The sequence below is a fragment of the Pseudopipra pipra genome, chromosome 15 (assembly GCF_036250125.1).
Source record: "Pseudopipra pipra isolate bDixPip1 chromosome 15, bDixPip1.hap1, whole genome shotgun sequence".
Taxonomy (NCBI): Eukaryota; Metazoa; Chordata; class Aves; order Passeriformes; family Pipridae; genus Pseudopipra; species Pseudopipra pipra.
The window spans coordinates 4237999-4262205 of record NC_087563.1 but is presented as its reverse complement, the minus strand read 5'-3'; the positions used below and the strand labels follow the sequence as shown (position 1 = coordinate 4262205).

General features: G+C 39.7%; 2 protein-coding genes across 3 annotated transcripts in view; one reads left to right on the top strand and one right to left on the bottom strand.

Moving 5' to 3' along the window:
• Positions 1-11890, bottom strand: part of INSYN2B (inhibitory synaptic factor family member 2B) — a 30157-nt gene extending 18267 nt beyond the window's left edge. Inside the window, exons 1-2 of one of the 2 annotated variants that reach the window (XM_064671562.1) lie at positions 11790-11880; positions 11590-11667 (exon numbers count right to left, since the gene is read on the bottom strand). The gene's annotated coding sequence lies outside the window, so the exon portion shown is untranslated. Of the gene's footprint in view, positions 1-11589 lie in introns of both variants that reach the window. The other variant, XM_064671563.1, reaches the window with a different exon arrangement.
• The window catches only part of DOCK2 (dedicator of cytokinesis 2), a 164253-nt gene that overhangs the window by 90075 nt on the left and 49971 nt on the right, over positions 1-24207 (top strand). Inside the window, exons 28-29 of the mRNA XM_064671560.1 lie at positions 12886-12984; positions 14073-14167. Coding sequence (XP_064527630.1) covers positions 12886-12984; positions 14073-14167 — 194 coding nt within the window. The remainder of the gene's footprint in view (positions 1-12885; positions 12985-14072; positions 14168-24207) is intronic.

Sequence of the window (24207 nt, the reverse complement as noted above, 5' to 3'; positions counted from 1 at the left end):
GCCCCACTGGGGTAAGACAAACCACTGGCTAATTTGTTCTTCGCACTTTCTAAGTTATAAAATTATTATCCTATGCCGCATTATTTTACATTATTAATATTTTTATCCTTTTTTTTGGTGGTTACTGCTGGCTTGGGACAGGCTATGAAAGTTAAAATTGTCTCAGTACTGACAGACACTGAGGAATGTAGGAATAGAGAGTGTTCAAAAAATGCCAAACTTCTTTCTTGGTGTTTAGAAAGAAAATACATGTTTCTTCTTTATCCAAATCTTGTTTATTTTTTCATGAAGTAAGTTGGACACAGTCTGAGTTACACAGGGACTGAACTCCTGTCTGAAACCCAAATGCCCCTGATGTCTGAAGGGCTTAGGGTGACATGGTAAAAACCCCAAAACAAGAAGGGTGACTTTACAGTTGTTCTGTCAGCCTTGTAACTAATTGGTTTGGTATATTCAGCTCTTACTCTTGATAATATTCCCTATTTCTTAATATAAAAAAAAATAATGTGAATAATTTCTTGAATACATAAATGCTTAGTGTAAGGAAGTGGAGACTCAGCAGTCAGGGATTATTATTGGAGATGTCACAACACTCCCAAGTTAAGGGCTGGGATTCAGTGGCTGGGGGTCTTTGGCACATCACTGCACATGGAAACAGAGGATGGAATTCTGTGCAACTCCATCCTAGGGGATAAAAAAATGCACGTGGTGAGATAATAAATTTAATATCATATTTAAAAGTAATTCATTACAGTGGCAGAAAAAGTGAGATGGTGATACTCTGATATGTGTTGAGAATGAGGAGAGAATCATCTTATAACATATTAAAGTATCATATAAATAAACATATCTCCTGCTGGGTGCATTTAGAGTCAGATGGATCTTGTGCCCAGTCTGTCCTGAAGTGTGTCCAAACAGCAAAGGTTTAAAAAACCATAAATCACAGGAGTGTAAACATTTCACTGTCCTCCTAGGAAAGGTGATGTTTAACCTGGTGGAGTTTCTGAGATGACCCCACAGAGGGTGGGAGGTGACCCTTTAATGATCTTTAATGCTGGAGTCACCAGAGGCAAGATGAACATCTGTGGGCACACCAAGGGCTCTGAACCTTGCTGAACAAATGAACAACACAAACACATGTCCCAGTGATGGCAAGGGCAAAACAAAAGCCTGCTTGTTCCTTTGCCTTTTCTTGTATTTCTTAATGCCTGCATCTCATACCTGATTTTATATCTCATACCTGATTTTATATCTCATACCTGATTTTATATCTCATACCTGATTTTATAGCTCGTATAAATTCAAATTTTATTTTTAGCTTACCAAGTTATGTTTAGAGAGTCAGAGAAGTTAGTAATTGGGAGATGTGTCTGATAAATCTGCAGTGTCCTGAGCTGTGTAGCACTTGCTTGTCACTCAGTGTTGGGGTATTTGTTCTTCAGTCTTTACTCAGCTTGGCAGTTTGGAGAAGCCCAGGAGTTATATATGGGAGCTGCAATAAGCCTGACTGAAAAACTGCATGGAAACAAGTATCTTCAAGATAATTTGGTATTCTGAAATTGTTTTCCCACAAGGAGACAGGAAGATAAAACATATGCAGCATTCTCTACAAATTAATAGAAACTTTAGTTCCTCGTCCGTTGTGAAATATGTGAAATCCTCAGAAAGTAATATTTAAGTTCATCACAAAAGCAGATACATATTCCCTTAAAATCACTTTCCCTGTGCTTTCTGATCCTCTTCTAAGCACAATAATGCAGAATGGCCTGAGTAATTAAGCCTTTTATGTGATTTTTATCATCTCTAGCGAGTTGGAGAAGAGAAGAGCAATCTCTAAAGTAGTTGCATAATTTGAATATGGTCTGCCCTGCTCCAGTGTCTCAGGAACAAAGATGACCTTTCTTCTTTTTTGTATCCCTGGAGTGTTCTCCTGGGGCCTGTTAGTGTAATATCAGCAATTTTATAGAAGTTCCTTCCCTCCTTCATTATGCCATATGAGCAGTGTGTTGCCCCAGTGGCTGTGCAATGAGGTTATTTTCAGAAGATTGCACTGTTTTTTATTTTAAAGAATAATTTCGTTGTAAGAGGTCTCCTTGGGAGTAGCTCCAGGTTTAATTTGGGTAAGCAGCAGTGTGGTTTAAGGAAAAAACTGAACCGTGGTCTCGTGTCATTTAGAAGGCAGATAAAACATGGAGCAGGAAGGTGTGGTTGGTGTCTCGTTCCAGACACGACTGGAAGTGCATTTCCCCAATGTTTTCCAGACAAAGTTAAACAAGAAAACAAACGAGTACCTTGCCACAAAGCTGAGCAGGCCAGGCAACCACCCATCTGTTAGAGAAGCTTGGGTTAGGATTATCAGTGTGTTAACAATATAAAATTAGGTGTGTTTTCAGTTTTTATTTGTTTTATTTGGTTTTGGTTTTGTTTTTTTTTTTTCATCCAATCAAATTAAAAAAAACCCCAACAACACACTTTAAAATATTGGCAGAACCCACAGAAATGTTGCTGGGTGTAATCTGTCAAGATTGCTTTGTTATTCCCCTAAATTCACAAAAAGACTCATGAGGCAGGAATATAAGGCTGCCTGAGGGCGTGTGTATCCTTGTGTAACAGGAGTTGACCTAGTTCAGTGGGAACATCCTTTCCCTTTTTTTAAAAAAAAAGATAAATTTCAGACATTGATAGAGACGTTTGTGTTCCTGGTATTACCTGTTTTGGGAATACCTTCCAGAAAACCACAGTGATTTCTGCTGCAATAATTAAGATTTCTGCTAGCAGACTAACAAGGCTTATTTCATGCCCTTTGCATGTCCCCAGGACATCCCCACATTGTTTCCTCCTCTAGCCTGAAATGCTGATGTGCCCAAACCTTTGCCAGGGGCTCACTCCTGGTGAAGGACTGGAGCCAGCAGGGGAGAAATGCGTTTGAAGAGGGGTTATATTTGGCTTTTCCCAGCTGCTGGCAGTGCCCAGGGTAACCCACTCTGCCCACTGTCCAGGCCCTGCACAGTTCTTTTCTTCAGCTGCTTTGCCACCAAAAAACCTCCTCCCTACACACTGCTTTGAAATCCTGAAGAGTGTCTTCTAGACTATAACAGAGTACAAGTTCTTTTTTTTTTCTCTCCTCCAAAATCCTGGTGAACACATTCTTGGCTTCCTGTTTTCATACCTGAATGCTCTGTTCTTCCAGAGCATCTGTGCCTTGAGCTCTGCAACCTGCTAAGGCCGACCTAATGTCCTGGAACCCTGGAATTGCAGCACTGCCATTTAGATTTTATTATAATCTGGAAGGAATAAGGAACTACTGTTCCTGTATTTCAATTTTCCTCCTTCTCTCTTGCCTTCTTCATTTGGCATCAACATATGTGCAGTGTTATTTCATCTCTTGTTTGACTGTAAACTTTTTTGTTTTTTTTCAATAAGGGATTCAGAACCATTTGCAAAAAACCACTTAAATATTTTAATGTTTGTTGTGTTTAACAAGCTTTGAGGTCAAGATGTTGTACCAAGGAGAGATTAAATAAAAGACACTGTTAACTTATGTGACTACAGTGCCATTTTAAAAAACAAGATAAATGGCCTTGATGTAGTAGTAAATGCTCTTTTTGCAACATCTTTTCTAAATATAAGGAATTCTATGGGAAAGACATCTTTATTTTAGGAAAGATATTTAAGAAAAAAATAGTCTACATTACTGGATTCCTGGCACTATGCTCTGCAGTCCAGGAAGTCCTGGTTTAAGATAAAAAAAATATCTTTGTAGCATCCTTTAAAATAAAAACTGAGCAGGACTAGTTCCTTTTTTTTTTTTCTTCTTAATAAACATGCCTTGAAAACTGATAATGATCCAAATGGGAAATTTGATTCTAGTCCCTCCAGCTTTCCAGAGTCTTGTCTTAATATTGTAATGTTGCAGCCAATGCTTTGGAGAGTCTTTGACCAGGAACCACAAAAATAAATTGTGAGATCCAGGTTTAGGAAGCTGAAATGCAACATTCAGCTTAATGGGTTTATGCTGAATTATATGGGAAAAGAATTTTATTATGTCACCAAGATCTAATTATAAATATATGTTAAAATATATTAAAAATTCTTTTGAATATGTGATGATAACAGCATCTACCAAATGCTTGTTCAGTCCTTCAGTTCTATAGAATTAAAAAGGCAAAAAAATTACTTTCTTCATAAACAGGTATTACTTCAGAGGAGGGGTATAATAAAGATGATTCTACCAACCATGATCTAATAAGTTTTTATGAAGAGCTTCAGTAGCATAGCTCCGAAACTGCTATTAAATGCAATATTATTAATATGGAAAATATAGTTGAGGTGTAGGTCGTGATAGTTCTAATCATAACCTCCATGTGTTGTTACATATATACTGATGCTCCCACACATTCTGTATTGCACTGACTAATCATAAAAATAAGAGGCTTATAAGTTTAGGAAACTCATACACTAAATATCAGAGACATAACAAATTATGTTTTCTGTGTATGCCCTTTCTCTGGCCCTCTGACTCATAAGTCTGCTCATATATGGGTGTGATCCTGATTTTGTTTGTTTTCTGCTGGGAATGCACTTCACTAGCATGTGTTTACACTCATTATTTTGTTTGCTCTGCTCAGGAGAAGGTGTTAGCACCCTGGTTTGTTAGCAAGGCAATCTGTTTGGATCAAATCCTGGGTTAGTGATTAGGAAAAATAAATCTCCGCAAATAGCCCTGAATATATTTTGGCAGTGAAACAACACAAAGTGTCTCTTTGGCATATAGTTGTCATCCTCTGAAGGAGTTCAGATGGTCAGGTGACATGGCACTGCATCATATTTTCGTGACTGTGTTTGCAAAACTGCTGGAAACTGTTTGAAACCCAGTTTGTGTTTGGGAAGACGTGTTGGGATGATAACTAATTATTCTGAGGAGGATTGATGTTTGGGGTTTTCCTAGGGGAGGTGAGTTGAATTTTGGAATAAGGACATCATTTGCTGTCAGGAGGGTTTAATGCCAGGGTAGCAAAGGTGTCACCTGTGAGAAATGGGATGGGTTTTTTGCAGTTTTTAGGGTTTGGAGGCTCCTGGATTGCAATCATGGAGCAACCAAGGGGCAGTCACACTTCTGATGGAGCACAAGTCAGGGCACTCTGGAATTCCATGTGCATTTCTCTTCTCTGGCAAAACTGCTGTCCCAGCTCCAGGGAGCTGCCCCACAGAGTCCAATTTAGCAGCACCCCAAGCAGGTACAGCTTTAAAACTGTTGAGCACATACAAATGAAGCCAGTTCCCCAAACACTGCAGTCAAAAGCAGTAATTTATTTAAAAATTAATTCCAAGTCTTTGGTAAGTGTAGCATTTGCATTAAGAAAAACAAGGTCCTGTTCAAAATCTCGCTGTTTTCTTTATTAACCTGAGCTGTGACTGTTACTTGTTTTCTCTCCTGTGCTTCTACCAGAGTGTTTTGTGTGTATATATGGTGATATATGTATCCTTAACTGTGTATTTAGGAGGTTGTTCATCTCCTCTACTAATGACCTTACTTTTCACAGGCTTTTGACTGGTTTCTCTATTTCTCATTTAAAAGAAAAAAAAAAAGGAAGAAAAACCAAGCACTAAAATAATCCCTGATTTAGGTACTCAAAGAAATGTCACCTCCCATCTTCATTCCAGTTTTCTTGTAAGTACAGAATAAATCCAGCTCTCATTGGGCTGGTGCACAGAGTTATTAAAGGAGCATTTCTTCTGCCAGAGCCCAGGATAATGTGTCAGTATGACAGAATCTCCCTAAAAGAGTTTAGCATATGCACAAATTACTGGTGCAGACAAGGGTATTTGGGAAGTTTCTCTCTGTGTTATTATAATTTCAAGATTATTTGTTTCTGTTACATTAAAAATGAGACTGAATCAACTGGGACATCTTACTTAAGTGGCTCCTTAAAGAGATCCACACCTAAGGAGGAGGCACATTTGGTAGTGGTTTGTGGAATATTCACTAGCAGGACATTCTGTAATTATTGGATTTTTATCCCTTCATGTTTATACATGTATTTCCATGGAGTATTCTTTCACTGAGTATTCCCTATGCTTTCCACTAAACAACTTACCCAAGATTCAATATGAAAAGCTCACTGGTTTTGAAAGATTTTTTTTTGGTATGAAGTTTGTTTTTTAGCCCCTTACCCCACTAGCCAGACTCCAAGATTTTTATCAAGCCTAAGAGTGGAGCCCACTGTTACACAGGAGCTAAAAGCCCAGTATAAACCCCTATTGGATATAATTTAAATACGAAAAATAATTCAGATACAAAATAAAGCTGTTCTGGCAGTTTCTACTTGCTATTAATCAATCCTAAACAAACACAGTGGGCAGATTTGTTAGTGTAATGGATGTGAGTTGTTTGAAAATGATTTTTATTGGGCCTTATTTTCTTTGTAAGATCAATTTAAAAGTAAGAGGAATGTTATGACTTTCAGCAGTTTTAAGCAGAACTATTGTGATAAAGCTTCGTTTTAAGCCATTCACAAATACATTATATCAGTCTCATCTCTGATCACGTAGTTGAAATTTAATTTAATTTTTCTGTCTTCAGTGAGTGCTGCTGAAAAAAGAGCAAAATCAAATAGAGTGGCTCAGTTCTGGGAATACAGGAGGTGGCTCTGTTTAGTTTTAAGGAAGTGAATCATCACCCAAGACATTCATCTTCACAATTCGTGTAAATTTAAAATATATGGCTTAGAAATAAAAGATGTTTACTGCACTTCCATGAGTTTAAATTGCCCAGTTCTGCACTTTTTGACCCGGTGCTGGTGTCCCTTGCAGCTGATGTGTTTTGCTCTGCAGTCTGGGTTATTTCCTGCTCTTAAATCTTGTCCCTCCAGGCAGGGAACTCCTTCCTCCCAGCCTCTCCATCCCTTCCTGCAAGTTCCCACGTTGGTTTCCAGTCCTTCTAAATACAAGAGATTGGTCAATCTTTGCTACAGTAAATAAACCATGGATAGCACTTTTGATGTTATTATTTGCCTGTATTTTATGTGTGTAGTTCCATTGTTTCCATGGAATACTGACTGCATTATCTCCAGCACGGGAATGAGTGCACTGGGACACTTGGCAGGACAAGTCACTTGAGTGTCCCTCTCAAGTTAAGTGGCATCAGAGCAATGGAATAGCACTTTGAACAAGGAATTGTGGAAACAAGCAGCCTGACAGCACCAGGATCCTTGGATTTCCCAGTGGATATCTCATGTACCAGGGCAGGAAGCTCCTCCTGGCCTGTGGGACCCGTCTGGAAAGTAGCTCAAGTAATTATGGGGAAGCAATTAGTGGATTGCAGAGGAGGAGGGAAGAAGCTGCACAGATCCCTGAAGGCCAGGATGGAAGATTTCATCTGATCCAGCAGAGCTGAGCTCAGGAGTGTGACAGCAGTGGGTAAGAGAGGAGGTAAAACAGCTCATTTTTTGGTAACTGTGCTCAGGACAAGCCAGTTCAGCTTCCAAGCAATAATTGCTCATGCCAGGTGATTGCCTCCTGACCTCATTCTGAATAATGCTATCCATCATTTATTGGTACATGCACCTCGAAGATGAACACCAAGTTAATATTATGGGAGAAGCAGTAAATTACAGAACTGTGTTTGAACACAGACCTGAGCACAAGGTAAACCAATTACAGAGTGTTCATCCCAGCCAGAGAAAGGAGTAGAAGTTCTGGAGTGGATTTATGGCACAAACCCAACCAAACAACAAAACTCAGCAGCAGCAAAAGCAGTACAGAGAATGAAAAACAGATTTTTTTTTTTTTGAATATTGCTGGGAAATGAGTGTGAAGTTAAAAATACACCAAAAATAGATGGTAAAGGGTATATTCTAAGAAAACCAAGATCCTTTTATGCCATACTCATAACTGTTATTTTACTGCTTTTATCTACATGTAGAAAAGTATTAAATGAGATAATATTGAAGTTGTCTTGCTTGTCTAACTTGTAACATGTCTTGAAATCCTACAGAGCAGCTGCTGTTACTATCTCATTGTGTAACCAAATTGTTCTGCATTATTCTACCTCGTAGGCTGCTGGTTTTATAGTTGTACATCCTTTTAGCTAAATCATATGAATGTAAAGAAAATGGTAGAACCAGCTAAAACAGCCCAGCAGGTTTTCAGTCAGGAATCCAAAGCTGTCAGGGAGGTGTGGACTGAGCTCCCATTCACTCAGCTGTGGAACACAAGGAGACAGAACCGATGAACTATGGGAGTGTATGAACGGAAAATTAAAAACTCAGACCTGCTAAGAGGAGCTGAATGTTACTTTAAATGAATCTTCGGTGAGGTGTGTTCATTGGCAAGCTCCAGGTCTGGAGGGATGAGGAGCTGTTTCCCACTTCACACGTGAGGAACACCCGAGGCTGTTGCACAGCAGCCTGTCCAATGTCTGTGGATTTGTGCCTTTGCAGAAACAGGACATTTTAGGCCAGCTCAGGCATTGGCAGAGACATCTATTTCTGGAGAGGCAACAGAACTACTACATTAACAATTCCCTTCATACTCTGCTTTTTTTTTCCTGTCAGACCTGCATTGTTTAGTGTTTGCATATGATCAAGATGTTTGTTTCAACCTCCACATGTGCCAGAGTTCTCCAGGTTTAATGGGGTTTTCTGAGCAACTGTGGCTTCAAGCTGCTGTGGTTCTTGGTGGCATCACTGAGCATCTGCCATGCTTTTTTTGCAATTGTGTTGCTCTTTAGACCTTGACACTAAACAGATGTGATGACTCAATGATTCTGTGAAGACAGGATTTTTTGAGACCTTCCCAATAATGTGTTTGTGGTCCAGCATAAATATTGATGATTTTTAACATTAGATTGAAATAGTTGATTGCTTAGTTTTTCTTTAATTCCGTTCAAGATTATATATTTATCACTTTTTGTCCAGAAATATTTTTGAACTTGTTTCTGAACAAAAAAACCAAAGCAAAAAAGAGAAAACCATTTGGCCCGTGGAAATTCTTGATCATGCTTTTCATGTGTATAATTTTTCCAATTTCTGCCACTAACATGTGATGAATTTTGAAACTTCTGGCTTAACCTGAAAGGGAGTTCAGGATGAAATCTAATCTACGTAGTATAATTGCTGCAAACACCTCAAAAACATTGGATTGCCTGGGTAAGTTCCTTTGCCCACTACAGAAAACTGTGCTTTAATTAATATAGACCATCATTAGTGAGTGTAGATTATGAGGTGCTATGCAAAGAGTCCTTGAACCTTACAGCAGTTGTGAGAGCAAAATGAACATTTGAAAAAAAAATCCAATATTCTGCTCAAGAGGGAATATAAAAATAATTACATCATCTCAGCCTTCAAGTCTCTGGGTTATTAGGAATTATTCATGGTTTTGTTTTGGCTGCTCTTTAATGCTGTACATGTATTTACACTTGGGCTCTGCGTTGGTAAAGTGGGTTAATGTCACTTAAGTGCCCTCATGAAATAAAAATCCTCCTAAGTCCTTCCAGAACTTCCAGCACGAGAATTGCCCAACCTGCAGCCCCTGAAACGCTTCTGTTATATTAGAATAAAAATGCAGCTTCATTCCACGTTATTCCTGTTGTTTTTCCCGTGCATTTGCCTCATCCTTGTCCTCTATTTGAAGTTACTACGGCAACCTGTCACCATATGCCTTTCCAGAGTGTGCTTTAGTTGCTAGGTGTTGAAGTTTGGCATCTTACTCACATCCCCCTGATGTGCCTCAGCTGTTTATTTTCCTGAAAATGTTGCACCCACGGCTGATCTGCACTTTTACAGCAGTGGAGGAGTTTCCACCTTCTTCCTGCTTGACCTGAGGGAGCCCTGTTTGAGTTACAGGATCAATCTGTGATTCCTTTTGCTGTGCTTCCTATACACTCCACCAAAATAGAATTTCATTTGCCTTACCCACCACTTTTCAGTGTTTATACTAAAGGCAGCATTTTAGTTCATTTAAATATTATCTTTTTTTAAGAGGATAGAGAGTTTCAATGTCTCGTGACCTGTTTTCCCCTCTCATTTTCACTTGACTACCTATTTACTCCTGCCTGAAGTTCATACTGTTGATTTCCTTATTTCTTTACAGATTTTTGAAAGGCTGTCAGAGAACTATCTATTATTTATAAAATAGAATTCAGCGCTGTTTCTGTTATGGGTTCTTTTGTATTTAAACAGAAATGAATGTTTTCAAGTTGAAAAACATATTTTATTAGATCTCTTCATAGCAGTGCTGACTTGCTTCCCTTTGCATTGTCTCAGCAGTCAAGTGTTTATTTTGATACATTTATTTTTTATACGTTTGACCTAGTTCTAATCAACGTTTTCTGCTGTAATCCACAGGATAAATCCTAACAAGCCAAAGCACAGCTGAAATGACTTGTTAGGATTCCACCTGAACTTCACCTTCTCTGTTACACAATTCAATCCCTATGTACAATGTTTGACTTCATAAGTTTTTAAATCATAAGCGTTAGTTTGTGGTGTGACTCTGAATTTCTTCTGCCTGTCCAGTGAACATGCAGCTGATCCCAGTGTGAGAGCTGGTTCTTGGGCAGAACTTGCTGTATTTACAAGCAGTTCATGCTCTTTGCACGTTCCACTGAGAGGCACTTAAAGCACAGAGGAGAATTTCGGTGAACACCCAGAGATATTTGCAGCTCTGATCACAGCTGCGAAGAACCCTCTGTTACCCTTAAGTTCTGCCAGTGAGAATGGCAATGCTGGGAGGGAGGGAGGAGGGGAGAGGGCACTTCAGAGATCCGAGGCTGCCTCTGAGAAGCGAATCTTTCTTGCTGGTGTTCGGGGATTAGGAGGGAGGGGCAAGCTTTTAACCTATAAAGATGCTAGCAGCTGATTTCTGATAGTTGAGATTGCTGGCGAGAAAAATGCCTCAAGATCAAACTGTATTGGTGTATTTTCCTGCCTTACAGTTATGTGTAAATGATGGAAGAAGTTTTCGTAGCAAATCATCTTTACTGTCACTTTTTTTTATGTATCATTCAGCCCCACTGAGGTGAATTTGACAGCTCGGGTGCAATCACAGCAATAGGTGTCTCTGCTTATTTTCAAGGCATGCTATAATCTGATAATTTTTTAATCACCATACCCAGTCACTAAGAACAGGCATTCGTGCTGTACCATAATCACACATATAGACACATTTTTGGAAGTTGGTTTTGACAAAGGAAATAACCTTCTTAAAGTCTGGGTGCCTTTAAGCAACACAATACATCCAGTCACTGCTCGTGAAGAAATGCTACTTATTTCTAGCAGTGATTTTTTAACCTGAGTCTAGAAAGGCATTCAGTGGTGAATGCTTAACTACTAAAAATACAAGCTGCTTTTCATGGCAATTCTCTAACTTCTGCTGGTATATCTTTTTTAAAAATCAAGGCACGAGAAGAAAACCCCCACGCAATTTCAGCACTGAATCCCTTGCAATTCATTATTCCTCTCAGCTATGCATTGAACATCACAGAAGAGATTTGTCTGCTCCAGAACTGTAAAAGTGAACTACTACTGCGGGAAATCCAGCATTTCTTTTTAGAAGAGCATCAGTACCCGAGAACACACGATTTCTTACCTGAAAACCTCTTGGGCTACCTGCAGAAAATGTGTCTTCTTAGCCTTAAAAAAGTAGGCAAGGCTCTCACTGGCATTCCTGTTACTCCAAAAGAAGGTATATTAGGTCCTTTAGGTTGTAATTTTCACCGGTTGTATGCAAGAAGTGTGCTGGGTCTGCTCACGTAGGAATAAATAAATAAAAAAACGGGCAGCACGAACCGAACAGCAGCTCACGGAGGGAAGAACAAGACCTCTAGTGGTCACAGCCTGGAGCTGAGGAAGGAACGATTCCCTCCTCTGGAGCGGGGACAAAATGGTTGGGTGCGACAGCGCAGCCGAGCCCTGGTAACGTGTCCCTGATGTAACAGAGGGATAAAGGGAATTAGAGTCAAACAGAGACTCTGAGCAGCACCAGGGGGAACCAAATTCTGCTCAGAGGGGCTGCTGAGCCCCTGGGATGGGTTCTGACCCACTGTGGTGAAAAGATTCAAGAGAATCTAGAACAATATTTTACACGCTCAACTTCATGGTCTCGTTAAAACAAAGTCAAAGCTTTTAAATCAGGGTCACTTTTAAAACTTCAGCAAGTTAAAAGGCATCCATGAGGTTTCTTCACTGTCTGAAAGGAAAATTTCGAATCGTTGCTGTTATTGTTGGGAGATAAATGTCTTTGTGGCTTTCAGGAAGTCACATGAAAACACAGGATTACAAATCACGTTATGGATTGAAGCATTTTGACTTCAGGACTTGGGAACAATAAAATGTTTCCTCTTGAGGAAGTTTGAAAGAAGTTCTGAGTTATGAAGTATTCTATGGAAGTTTGAGAGTTCTGTAATAGCTGCTTAAACACCTGCAGAATGTAAAAAATGGCATTTCTTGCACTATTTCTTCCTGTCAATATCGTGTGCTTTTAGAATGATTAGAAAATGTTGATGCTAACATATTTTCTTCCTATGAATTCCTAAGGGAACACTCCTAGACAACTTCATGTGCTTTTTAGCAGTCTTAAGGTAATATTGAGTTGTACTTTATTATATATAAAGTTGTACTTTTTCATATATAAAGTTATATCTTATTATATATAAAGTTTTCTTGTCACAATGTGTGTTTCCATGTGGCAGGGCAGCTTTTGAATGATCTTTTTCGAGTTCTTAGCATATTTCTTTCATTTGGGCTTGCAAAAGCTTAAATGTTATTTATTTTTGCACACATAAATGGATTTATCAGGCGTTTTGAGTACTCCAGCTTCAGAAAGAGTACAGTCCCACACCATAAGTGATCCACCTGTGTTGATTTGTGTCTGGTTTCCTTTCAGAGTCATTTTGTGGCCTGCATGACAGCCATCCTAAACCAGATGAGTGACCAGCATTATTCAGTGTACATTGAAACTTTTCAGACAAGCTCAGAACTAGTGGTGAGTGCTAATTTTAAGTGTTTCATTTCCTGTGAAAAAGCAGTGGTATTTTTGTGGAGCATCTTGTTTGATTTTTCCTAGTGTGAATTCTGTTTCTGCACATTTTCTGTCTCTGTGTCGTTGTGTTCCCTCCCTCTTCTAATGGTGACATTGGACAACTTTGTAAATGTTGGAAGGACACAAATGTCTCCTGTTGACTCTGGCACTGAGATGGTGATGTAATGATCAAGAATAATTAATGGGATCTTTGTGTTAAACTGGTCTGTGGAGGGAAAAACCCAAACCAACAAAAAATCCCAACAAAATCAATCCTCAACTACTTGAACCCTCCCTCCCACTTCACTCATTTCCACTTTTCATTTTCACTGTTGTATCTACTCCTGCTCCAGATAATGTTGTAAGATAAATGCAGTAAATTCCCTATTCTTGTAGTGCATCTTTTTATGTCAGTTGTTTACAGCATAATTTATTGATACTTGGGGTACATTCTAGTTTGTGCCAGGGGTCACTATGTTCTGGAAGGTTTCCATAGTCTTATGTCTGTCTTTTTACACTCCTGACATAACTCTGAAGTAAGTCAGGGTATTGGCAAAGGTTTTGATTGCACCATCAGTGCACTCATGGACAGTTTGTCCATGGAGGCACTACTTGCACTTGTCAAGAACTGACCACTTTCCCCTCTTTCTTGAAGTCAGAGTGGTGCCATAAATGGAATGTTGAATGTGAACTAAATGGACTAAATAAAAAAATCTAATATTTTTCAAATCTATCTATTCTTTATGCCTAGTGAGACTGTTTTCTTAATTCATTTAAAAAAAAAAATCAACAATTTTACTCCAAACTTTTGATTGTTTACTACAGCTTCTTCTTCAATTCATCTCTGCCTTTATTTTCTTAAGATCCCAAGGTAATGGGGCTTTCATCTTTCATTTGGAGACATTTCACTTCTGAGACTCCTGTAAGACTGCAGTTCCAATCTTGGCCTTCCTGAGCTCACCAGGAATTCTTCTCTTGGCTTCACTGGGAGCAAAGTGGAGCAGAAACTGTGTGTTCCACAGCCACAGACTGACAACATTTTGTCGTTCTAGGACTTCTTGATGGAAACATTCATAATGTTCAAAGATCTCATTGGGAAGAACGTTTACCCTTCGGACTGGATGGCCATGAGCATGGTGCAGAACAGGTAAAATGGGGATGGAGGGGCAGAGCTCACTCTCCACTTTTGCTTTTGCAAAGTGAATCACTTCATGTCTTACAGAAAGCCTTGCAGTGCAGTCTGAGACTGTTCTGTCACTCCAGCTTGGGGGATGCCAAGAAGTTCATCTAAAATAATGTGCTGATCATCCATTAGATAGCTTGTTTTCTCTGCTTTAAGTCTACTTACAAGGGAAAGGAAAAAAAAGTTGTATTTCACAGTCAAGTGGAAGTACATAGTTGGTCTTAACGTTGACAGTCAACAGAAGCCAAGCTGTCAAAGGTCAGGTGAGTCTTACATGTAAAATTGCACAGGATGAGAATGTCCCCACTAATATGTCAGCAAATTCATTGGGGTGCCAAAAATATCAAATATCTGGACCATTATGGGTTGCTAAAAGATCTGATGATAAAGACCAAATCTTTGGGTGCCACACACTATTTGCAGGAGGAGGTTGATGGTGTTTGCTGGAGCTCACATCCCTGAGGGAATGTATTGCTGTACTAGGGATAATTTGGGGTTTCATCATGATTGGTTACTCCAAACTCAGGTATATTCCCTCTGCAGATGCAATGGCACTGAAACAGGAGTTCTCTGCTCCATGAGAGCTTGCTGTTATTAAGCAATCTAGAATATACTCTAGAATTCACTGAAGGATTATCTTGTGGACATAAACTGTGCAGGTTGTACACCTTCACCCACAGCTGTAATCTGGTTTGGTGGCATCATAAATGATGGTGGGATATTCAAATTATTGTGTGATCTCTGTTCAGCCACAGGACTGCTCTTGTCTTGCTGTTCAGATTGCAGGCAGCACAACCAAAGTTTCATGTCATGTAGATTTTGCCACCACACGAGCTTATTTCCATTTTCATATCGTGTGATAGTGGAGAGGAAAGAAAAGTGACCTTTCTGCACCTCCATCATTGATAATGGTTTTGGACAGATGGCTTGGGACAGCTTTTCACAGATGGATTCCTTCAGAGCAGCTTTAAATATTACTTGTTTGAAGAGGGAGGAAATGTTCTTCCTTGAGGTGTGAGTTTTCTTGCTGATTATGGGCATCAGTTAGAAATAAATGTTTTGGCAACGAGGGAAGGTGAGTAGATAAGGTACAGGATGGACTGTGAGAGAGTTTATCTCATAATAATTGTTCCTGGACCTTCTGAGGTACTGACTTTATTCTTTTTGTATCTCTAGTCTGTAACAGTGCAAAGAAAATGATATTTGGACTGAAAATCCAAAACAAACCCCGTGGCTGCTCTAAGCAAAGTTAGTTCAGTTTGTTTATTTGGGGAAGTGGCAGGTGAGGAAAATTTTCCTCAATATTTAAACACGTAGAAGTTTTTACAATCATCTATGTATGTAGGAGAAATGATATAAAAAATAACCACGAGCATGGGACCAACTTCCCTTGTGAGATTTTATTTTTATTTGCTTGATTTCCTCCTCTTCATACTGCATGGAAATCCTGGCTAAAAATCTCACTGAAAGGAATCTGGACTTGGGGAGGAAATCACTTCATTTACATTTCTTAATTTATTTGGTTGTTACCTTTGCAGCTGAACTTCTTCTTCTCAAAGAAACACTCTGAGTTAGATGATGGATTAGATTATGAAGTGAATACACTTTTTTTTTTTTGAGCAAGACTCAAAAAGACTCAACAAGACTTCTGTTGACAGTTGCCTGCACTATCATTGTTTTAGTTTTGTAGAAATGGTGGTAACACTGGGTTTTCTGGAAGTCCCAGAGAGACTGGTCTAAGGATTAAGTCTCAAAGGTACATAGGTTTTGAATCACTTAGAAGTGCACGTGTGCTGTTTGTTTGCAATGCCCCAGGTCTGCAATTTTACTCTCCCAGTTTTATGATGTAAAAAAGGAGAGGACAGAGGATACTTAAGGAAGTTGATAATCTCCTGGGAGGCCTCAGGGATCCAAGCCTCGTTTCATGACCACACTGAAGCTCATGCAGAGGGATCACTGACCCCTCCTCTGGGCTGGGCAGGGGCAGATCTGCTGGTGGATGTGTTCATTTATAAATCACAGGGGGATGTTTTCATTCATAAATTACAGGAGTTCCATCCCACTTATTCTGTCCAAGCCAGTCTTTGGCCTACAAGGTAAAATCCAACTCAGTGCACATTCTTATGTTGCTGCTGCTGAGATTTGCAATTATTTTTAATGTAGCAAGGATTACTCTGAAAAAGTATCAGTTTAGTCCTAAACCACCTGGCACATGGAAGCACATCAAAACTTTCACATGTAAAACTGTTTCTCTGGTCTAGAAAATGCTGTTGACATCTGCAGTAGCCACAAGTATAGGATTATTTTATTCTATAGGGGTGGGAAGTGTCTGTTCATGTTCAAAGAATATGTCTTTGGGGCTTGTGGCTTCATTTGGTGGTTCCTTTATTGCCTCAGGTGCTGACAGTAAAAATCCCTTTGTGGGACTGTAGGTGTCCTAATGACTCTGAACTGTGTGGGACAGGTTGGTCCAGGCAGGTTTTGTTGCTCTAAGCCTCATCCCATGTAAAGAAAAAAATCAGCATTAAAAAAAAAAATATTTAGATCCTATTTAACAGCTCTTCTGTAAACACCTAAAATGACTTGGCACTGTTTATACTCCTTGATTATGTTGCTGTTCTCAAAAATGCATGAGGAAATGAGTTATTGATCTTGCTTTCATATCTTAATTTTATGTTATATCAACAACTGGGGGAGGAGGAGTTTTATCAGTCTTTATAGGAATTTTGGTTTGGTTTTTTCTTCGTTCAGGTGTTTTTTTGAGGGAACGAATGTTCTGTGAAATAAATTGAAGACTAATTTAGATTTCTAGATTTGTCTTGTTAACATTCGTTACTCCAAACCAGAGAAGTAGCAGAGAAAAAGTCACAAGGGATCCAACTTGGCTCTCTTATAATAACACCGAGAGAAGAAAAGAAAATTAAAACCCCCCCAAGAAACCAAACACAGTAAGTGCCAGCACAGCACAGGTTTTGCATCCTTAATTCCCCTGTTGTGAGCAGGAGGCTCCATGCAGACCTTTTTACACGCTGGGGGAGGTGTTTTACCTCGAGTCTCCACTGTCTGATTTTGCCAAAAGCTTCTTCAGGGCTGTGGGCACATCTCCTGACTCACCTGGCCAGGGGCAGGATGAGCTCTCTGGGCACTCAGCAAAGCCTGGGAGCCTCCCCTGCAGCATCTCCTGTGTTTTGGGGCTTGCAAGGACAGTGGGCACCGGGGGAGTTTTGCTGTAGGATTTACTGCAGCACAGAGATGTGAAATTCATACATTTATGGAGAGGCAGAGGAAAGGGAAGAGCAAAACCAGCACTGCAGGTTTGGTCCTGTTTGTCGAGCAGGTCACTGTCAAATGGAACTAAAGACAGGCAGGAATGACATCAGGGATATTTCAACTAAAATTTGGGGTTCTGGCATAGATAAGGGGCAAAGAGTGAGAGAATGACTTCTTACAGTGTCCAGAGGAAGGGAGAATGGACACATTCATGTCCAGGAGGAACTGAGGTGGGTGAGATGAAAGAAGCTTAATTGACTGAACTTACTTAGACAAGCTTTGCCTCTATCAGGATAGAACCATTTCACTCTAATTACTTTAAATCACTATTCTAAATAACAGGCTGTTTGCTTTTAGAGCATGCTCTGATTCCCAAAGCCCATTTGGATGAGGCAGAGGCTGTGTGTACTAGTCCCACTGGACAGACAGTGTTCAATGTGCAACAGAGAATGAAAAAAAGGGAATAAAATACCTTTTTTTTCCTGGTTTGGGTTTTTTTTTCTCTTCCAATAACAGCAAGATGGAAAGAACATTTTTTTGTGCCATGCTAGGTGGGGCAGAACACTTTGGGAAACAGCAATATCATCATTGAGGTCATGAGGAGATAAAGTCAGAGTTATTTTTGTGATCCTCCATGGTAGATTTAATTAACTTTTGTTCTAATTAAGGTTGCTTACTGCACACTTCTTACTAGTTGCTACTGCTTGTATATGCACTTTATTCCACTCATGACACTTAGATATTGGTTATTAACTTATTTAAAGCAGTAATTCCTGGGAACATGGCATTTGTGGGGGAAATGCTTTGCTGGCTTAGGTAACACCATGTAGTCTGTTTATCCTTCAGCTGTTTATAACAATTTTAATTTAGAGTTATATAATCCCTCCCAGGAAATTCACGTGTCTTACTGTCAACATGAAGTGCATGGGGAGTCAGATTTGCTGAGTAAAAGAAGAGTTAGTGGGGTGAGCAAATAAAGGGAAAGTATTCAAATCCCTTTCTTCTCTGGAATTTGAAAGGGAAATTGCTTACACAGAGTCTGAAGGTATTTGATCTTATCATAATTAGTACCTGATATCAGTTTGGTCTGTGTCCAGTCTGAAGTGGTCTTGGTAAGCACTTTGATTGTGTGTCAATTTGAGTTGGTTTTTTGAGCCTTGTCCACATTATATTTAGGCACTTAAAAATGAAAGGAAACAGTGTTTCACCAGTTCATTTCAAGGTCGGCTCCTACTTGCTGAAAAGCTCCTGTGAGATAACACTGTAGGGTATTTTCTAACATCAGGAGTTTGGCTTTTTCTAAAATATGTTTTCATTACCTGTGTATCTGAGTGTTCTCAGACATCTGTCAGAGTCAAGTCTTCCCCGGCGCTTTTTAAGTCTTAACTTGAAAGCTTTAGCACTGCGGGTATTTGGCAAAAGAGCTGGGATTGTTGTCAATTTTCTTTCACTATATTTACTAAAAATAGCTTCTTACTTGCTGATTAAATGCTTTGTAACACCCTCAAAACCCGGTTCTCCTGTTGGAGCATCATTAATAATTCAGCAAAAGCCCACTGTGGTTTCTAAGCAGTGTCCCCTGCACCCCCAGGTACCTCAGCAGTGCTCACACTGGGGGTTCTCTTGGTACCCTGGGCCTGCCCAGGCAGCAAAGTGAGGCAAAATAAGTTCCTCTTTGCCTAGCAAGGGACTGCAGGGATTTCTGTTCAAGAAAAGGACAGTAGGGATTGATTGCAGGCCTGGGGTTTGGGTTGTTTTGGGGTTTTTTTTTCATAGCTCATCTGTGAATGACCCTGCGAAACGTGATTTCTGAAATACGTGGTTTCCACGCTCTGCATATTCTGAACACAACCTTGGAAGAGAAACATTTCCCTGGAAGGGTTAAATACCAAATTGGACATGGCTTGGAGCAACCTGGTCCAGTGGAAGGTGTCCCTGCCCATGGCAGGGGGTGGAATGAGATGAACTTTAAGGTCCCTCCCAACCCAAACCATTCTGTGATTCGATGATTTCAAGTTGTAAGAGAGAAAAACCTCAAAATAATTAAAGTATTAGAACTGCTTCTCACTGTTTATCTCTAGGTAGAAATGAAAAATTGTCATATTTCCAAGAAAGAAACCCCAACACAACCCCCAACTGAGTAGTTTGGGTTAGTTTTACTCTTTTTTTTTCAAAGATGTGTTGGGAATGAAAATTCATTTATGTAACCAAGGTTGGGTGATGGTGTTACAGTTTATTCTGCACAAATAAGGCCGAATTTTGAAGGCTGATCTGCTGCATACAAGTAACTCTTTTCTTTGATCTCATTTTCCTCTGCAACTTTTGACTGACTTAAACATCCTTGACAGGAATGCAGTTGTTTTTATAAGGGCTTGAATTTTCAGGTGGGCAGAACACATTTACACACAGGCTTAGGGCATATTGCAGAACTCTGCAAATTTAATGTAGGAAAAAATATTTTAAACAGCAAGTATAAATGTCTAATGAAAACATTCCTTTATGCACACTTGCCCAAAAGGGTATGTGAAGTATTTTAACAAATTCAAACAGTTTTTACTGTTTAGTCACTGCTTTAACTGTGTTTAGTAGTAGGATGGAGTGAAAGTTTAGTAATAGGTTGTGTCCTTGAACAGTTTGGTTTTGCTATGAGACTAAAGATGTTCTTGCTGAAATGCACTTTCCCCGTTAACATAAATTCTCTTCCAGAGGGAAATTTATTTCTTTATTTTCCATGCTGGGGTATTTGGTATCTGGTGCCTCAGTGTTCTTAAATTTATATCATCTTTCCATTACATCCAGGTTACTGTTTCCTCAGTGCTCTCAGATTTCTATCTCCTTCCATTTAACTCTGGATTATTCGATTTGCTCAGTGTTCTTAACTTTCTATCTCCTTTCCATTAAATCCAAATTACTCTGTTTCCTCAGTGTTGTCAAATTGGTACCTCTGCTCCATCACATCCAGGCTACTCTGTTTCCTCATTGCCTTTTTCAGTCTCTGCAACAATCAGTGCTTGCAATGGGGCAAAGGGCAGAAGGTTGGTCCTGGAAGAACGGAATGAGGCAGATGAGGAGAAGAGGCAGTTGTTTCACTGTGGGCTGTAAATTTACTCCCTTGGAGAATTGCACTTCCAGCTGTGTCTGGTGTGTGGGAGTGAGCAAATGCTTTGCTGTGAGCCCCAGGCCTGGCAGAGAGCAGCCCTTCATAGAATCATAGAATCACAGAATCAGCTGGGGTGGAAGGGACCTCTGAGATCATCAAGTCCAACCCTTGATCCAACCCTGCTGTGGTTCCCAGCCCACGGCACTGATGCCACATCCAGTCTTATCTTAGAAACCTCCAGGGATGGAGAATCCACCACTTCCCTGGGCAGCCCATTCCAATGTCTGATCGCCCTCTCTGTAAAGAAATTCTTTCTAATATCCAACCTAAACCTCCCCTGGCACAGCTTAAGACTGAGCCCTCTTGTCTTACTGAGAGTTGCCTGGGAAAAGAGACCAACCTCCCCCTGGTTCCCCCCTCCTGTCAGGGAGTTGCAGAGAGTGAGGAGGTCTGCCCTGAGCCTCCTCTTCTCCAGGCTGAGCCCCCCCAGCTCTCTCAGCCTCTCCTCACAGCACTTGTGCTCCAGTCCTTTCCCCAGCCTTGTTGCTCTTCTCTGGACCTGCTCCAGCACCTCAATATCCTTCCACCTGCAGCTGCCTGACTCTGACTCTGCCCATGGAGCTCTGCTTTTCCAGCCCGTGCATCTTTTTAGCACCAACCACTACAAGATGCTTATTCTGCACCAGCTCTGCGTGGTGCCCGTTGTTATCCATGTTGTGGAATTATCTGCTTCCCAAGAATCCAAACACTTTAATTATGCAGTGGCTGCAGCAGATAATCCTCCCAGCAAGAGAGGCAGTTGCACATCATGGTGGTGGTACACAGTGGATGCCTGTTAGGTTCTGACTGCAGTCATTTATTTAGGCTTTTATCTAAAATGCAGAGGGAAAACCTGCTGTGAGATATCCCATTCCCACTCCCACTGCAGAGTAGCTCATTTTTCCTGCTATCAACTGCTGGGATGCTCCTGCTCCTTGGCTACGAGGTTTCTGAGCTAAAAGAAAAGTCTCCAGTGGAGAGAGCAACTCAACACAAACCAAAACCATCTTGGTAATCTGATGTTCTCAAAAAGTTAGTAAAAGAAACTGTTACTTTCCCAGCTACAACTTTGACCTTCATACAAAAGCCCTTCAGGTTCTTTGCTATGTGGCTGCTATAAAATACTTTTTCTATGCTTTCAAGTATTTTAATTTTAGCAAAACATATGGGTGTTAAGACAATGAGGAGTATTTTCCCTTCTGTAGAACATATGTACAAATTAGTAAAAGAAAAAGATGAAGAGTTACCCACACAAACTGTTCTATGTCACCACAGAAAAGACTGAAAATTCAGTATTCCTCATTTTCATCAAATGTTGTAAATGCAATTGAGAATTTTTCTGTGTTCCCCCTTTCTGATTTACTTTGACCAGCCCATCATATCATATGAGATTTTCAGGAAATCAAATATATGCAAATTTCTCATATTTAGCATTATTTTGAGTGGTTATTTTCATGTTTTTAAACAGCAGCATCACAAAATAACCCTGCTGGTGGTGTATTATGGACTTGCTGCATAATGTTTTCTTTTAAAAGGCATAATCTGCTGATTCAATGCAACTTCCTCTGTATTGAAGGGAAGTATTCTGTATTAGGCTGGGAAGTGGTGAGCTCACACGAGCAGTGATTAGACAAGAGGCAGATTCGTAGGTACCTGTAATTACAGATTATTTTCTTAGCTTCAGAAAAAGCCAGGCTTTCCTAAAAGTAAAGAAACTATGTATTCTAGAGAAAAGGTCTCACTCACTAAATATTTTCAACATGAATATCTGAAAAAATCAGAAGCACCTGGATTGTGTTGAACCATAAAGCAGATTTCGTGAAGGGGTTTCAAGCACAGAAAGCTCATGGAACAGGGGAAAGGAAAAGCAAAGCCCAAATTGCATTTTACTTTTAAAGTTTTATGGTGAGATTATGAACAAAATACAGAGCAACTGGGGGAGGGAGGAGAGAAGAAAAAAGAAAAGAAAGGAAAAATAAGAGGTTGGTTATCCACACTAATTTCGTGTAATTCTCCAATTTTAATCCTTTGATTTGTCAATAGTCCCTAGAAATACCCATGAAAATGTTTACCAAAGTATCACCCCTGCACCATTCTTAGATGTAGAGAAATGGACACTAAATGATATGGAAATGATACACAAACATGATATAAATGGTGAATTACTGCTGGCAGGTGAGAAACAAAAGTCAGTGGAAGAATGGGGAAGTAATTTCACAATATCAATTCAAACCTCCTTCAAAAATGAAGCCATGGGATTTTATTAGTGTGTGGCATCCTGATATAACCACATTAAATCATTACATCCATCTTTTAAGAACTTGGTTTCAGCTTTGTGTCTTATTCCCAGATTTGATCTGGCACTGAAGACAGCACGTGATTTTAATTTTTTCTTTAATTCAGAATGTGTCTACTACGCAAAAAATTGGCTGTGATGCATAAAAAACAAAGGAGACTGAAGTGAGAGGAACCTCACAACATAAGAAAAATTACTGAGAGTACCTTTCAGGCTCAGTTACTTAGAGCTCAAATGAGCTTTTTTATGTATATTTTCAAGCTATGAAGTCCCTTGAACTCCACAAAACATCACATTTTCAGGAGTTTGAGATAAATATGTATCTAATATGCAGTTCTGACAATGCATTTTGATTCCTAAATGAGAGCTAGGAAGTCTTTAAAGTCTTTAAAGCATGGTTGAGGTAGATGCTGAAGGAAAAGCTATATACAGAGCTTTTGGCCAAGTCAAGAGATCTCACAGGGAGACTTCACTTGTGTGGCACAGAGAGTTTGCACATTCCTGTCTTTCCTAGGATTTCATTGGTGCTGCTGTCAAATTAACTCTGACACATTATGGAGTGCAGTATTTTGGATGCTTGGCACAGTGCTCAGGGTAAATTTTCAAAGCATGCTAATAAGGAAAATGAATTGTGCATAAACAATTTATAATTGAGACAAGAGTGGAGGGAGAGCAGACATTTGGAAGCAGTTATTTCCTGACCACGTTAGATTACACTCTGGGTGTACATTGGAAAAGAATGTGGGAAAATGACAATCACTTTATCATTAGAATTCAACATGGATGGTACAAAAAATTATTCCTCAGCCTGTAGTGAAGCTGAGGTGACACCAGGGAGAAATATGATTAAATTATACTGCTTTCTTTGCACCACTGGCCATATTTTTCCAGTTACCATGGAAGTGGTATTGCTTTCTAAGTGTTGCCATTATTGTGCTCTTAATAACTAGGTTTCATGTAGCCACAAGGTTTTTAAATATTGTTTCCATCTTGCATTGTCCTTCCTTTCTAAATCAATGATTGCTTGCAGTGTGATTAGGAGATAATTTCTGCTGTTGCTTTGTAAAGATTTTATTATTATCTTTTGTCCTCCTTTCTGAGACTTTCTCCTGCTGCTCTCTGTTGGTACTGAGATAGTACCTGTGAGTTTTTAATCTCTTCTGTCACACTGATTGATTGCTTGTCTGATCCCTCTTTTGTGAATTTTTCATCTTCCATCATTAGTTCAGAGTTGCTGATCAGGGTTTCAGTCCTGGACAATGATCAGCATTGGGGATTGGGTCTGACCCACTTTTGAAT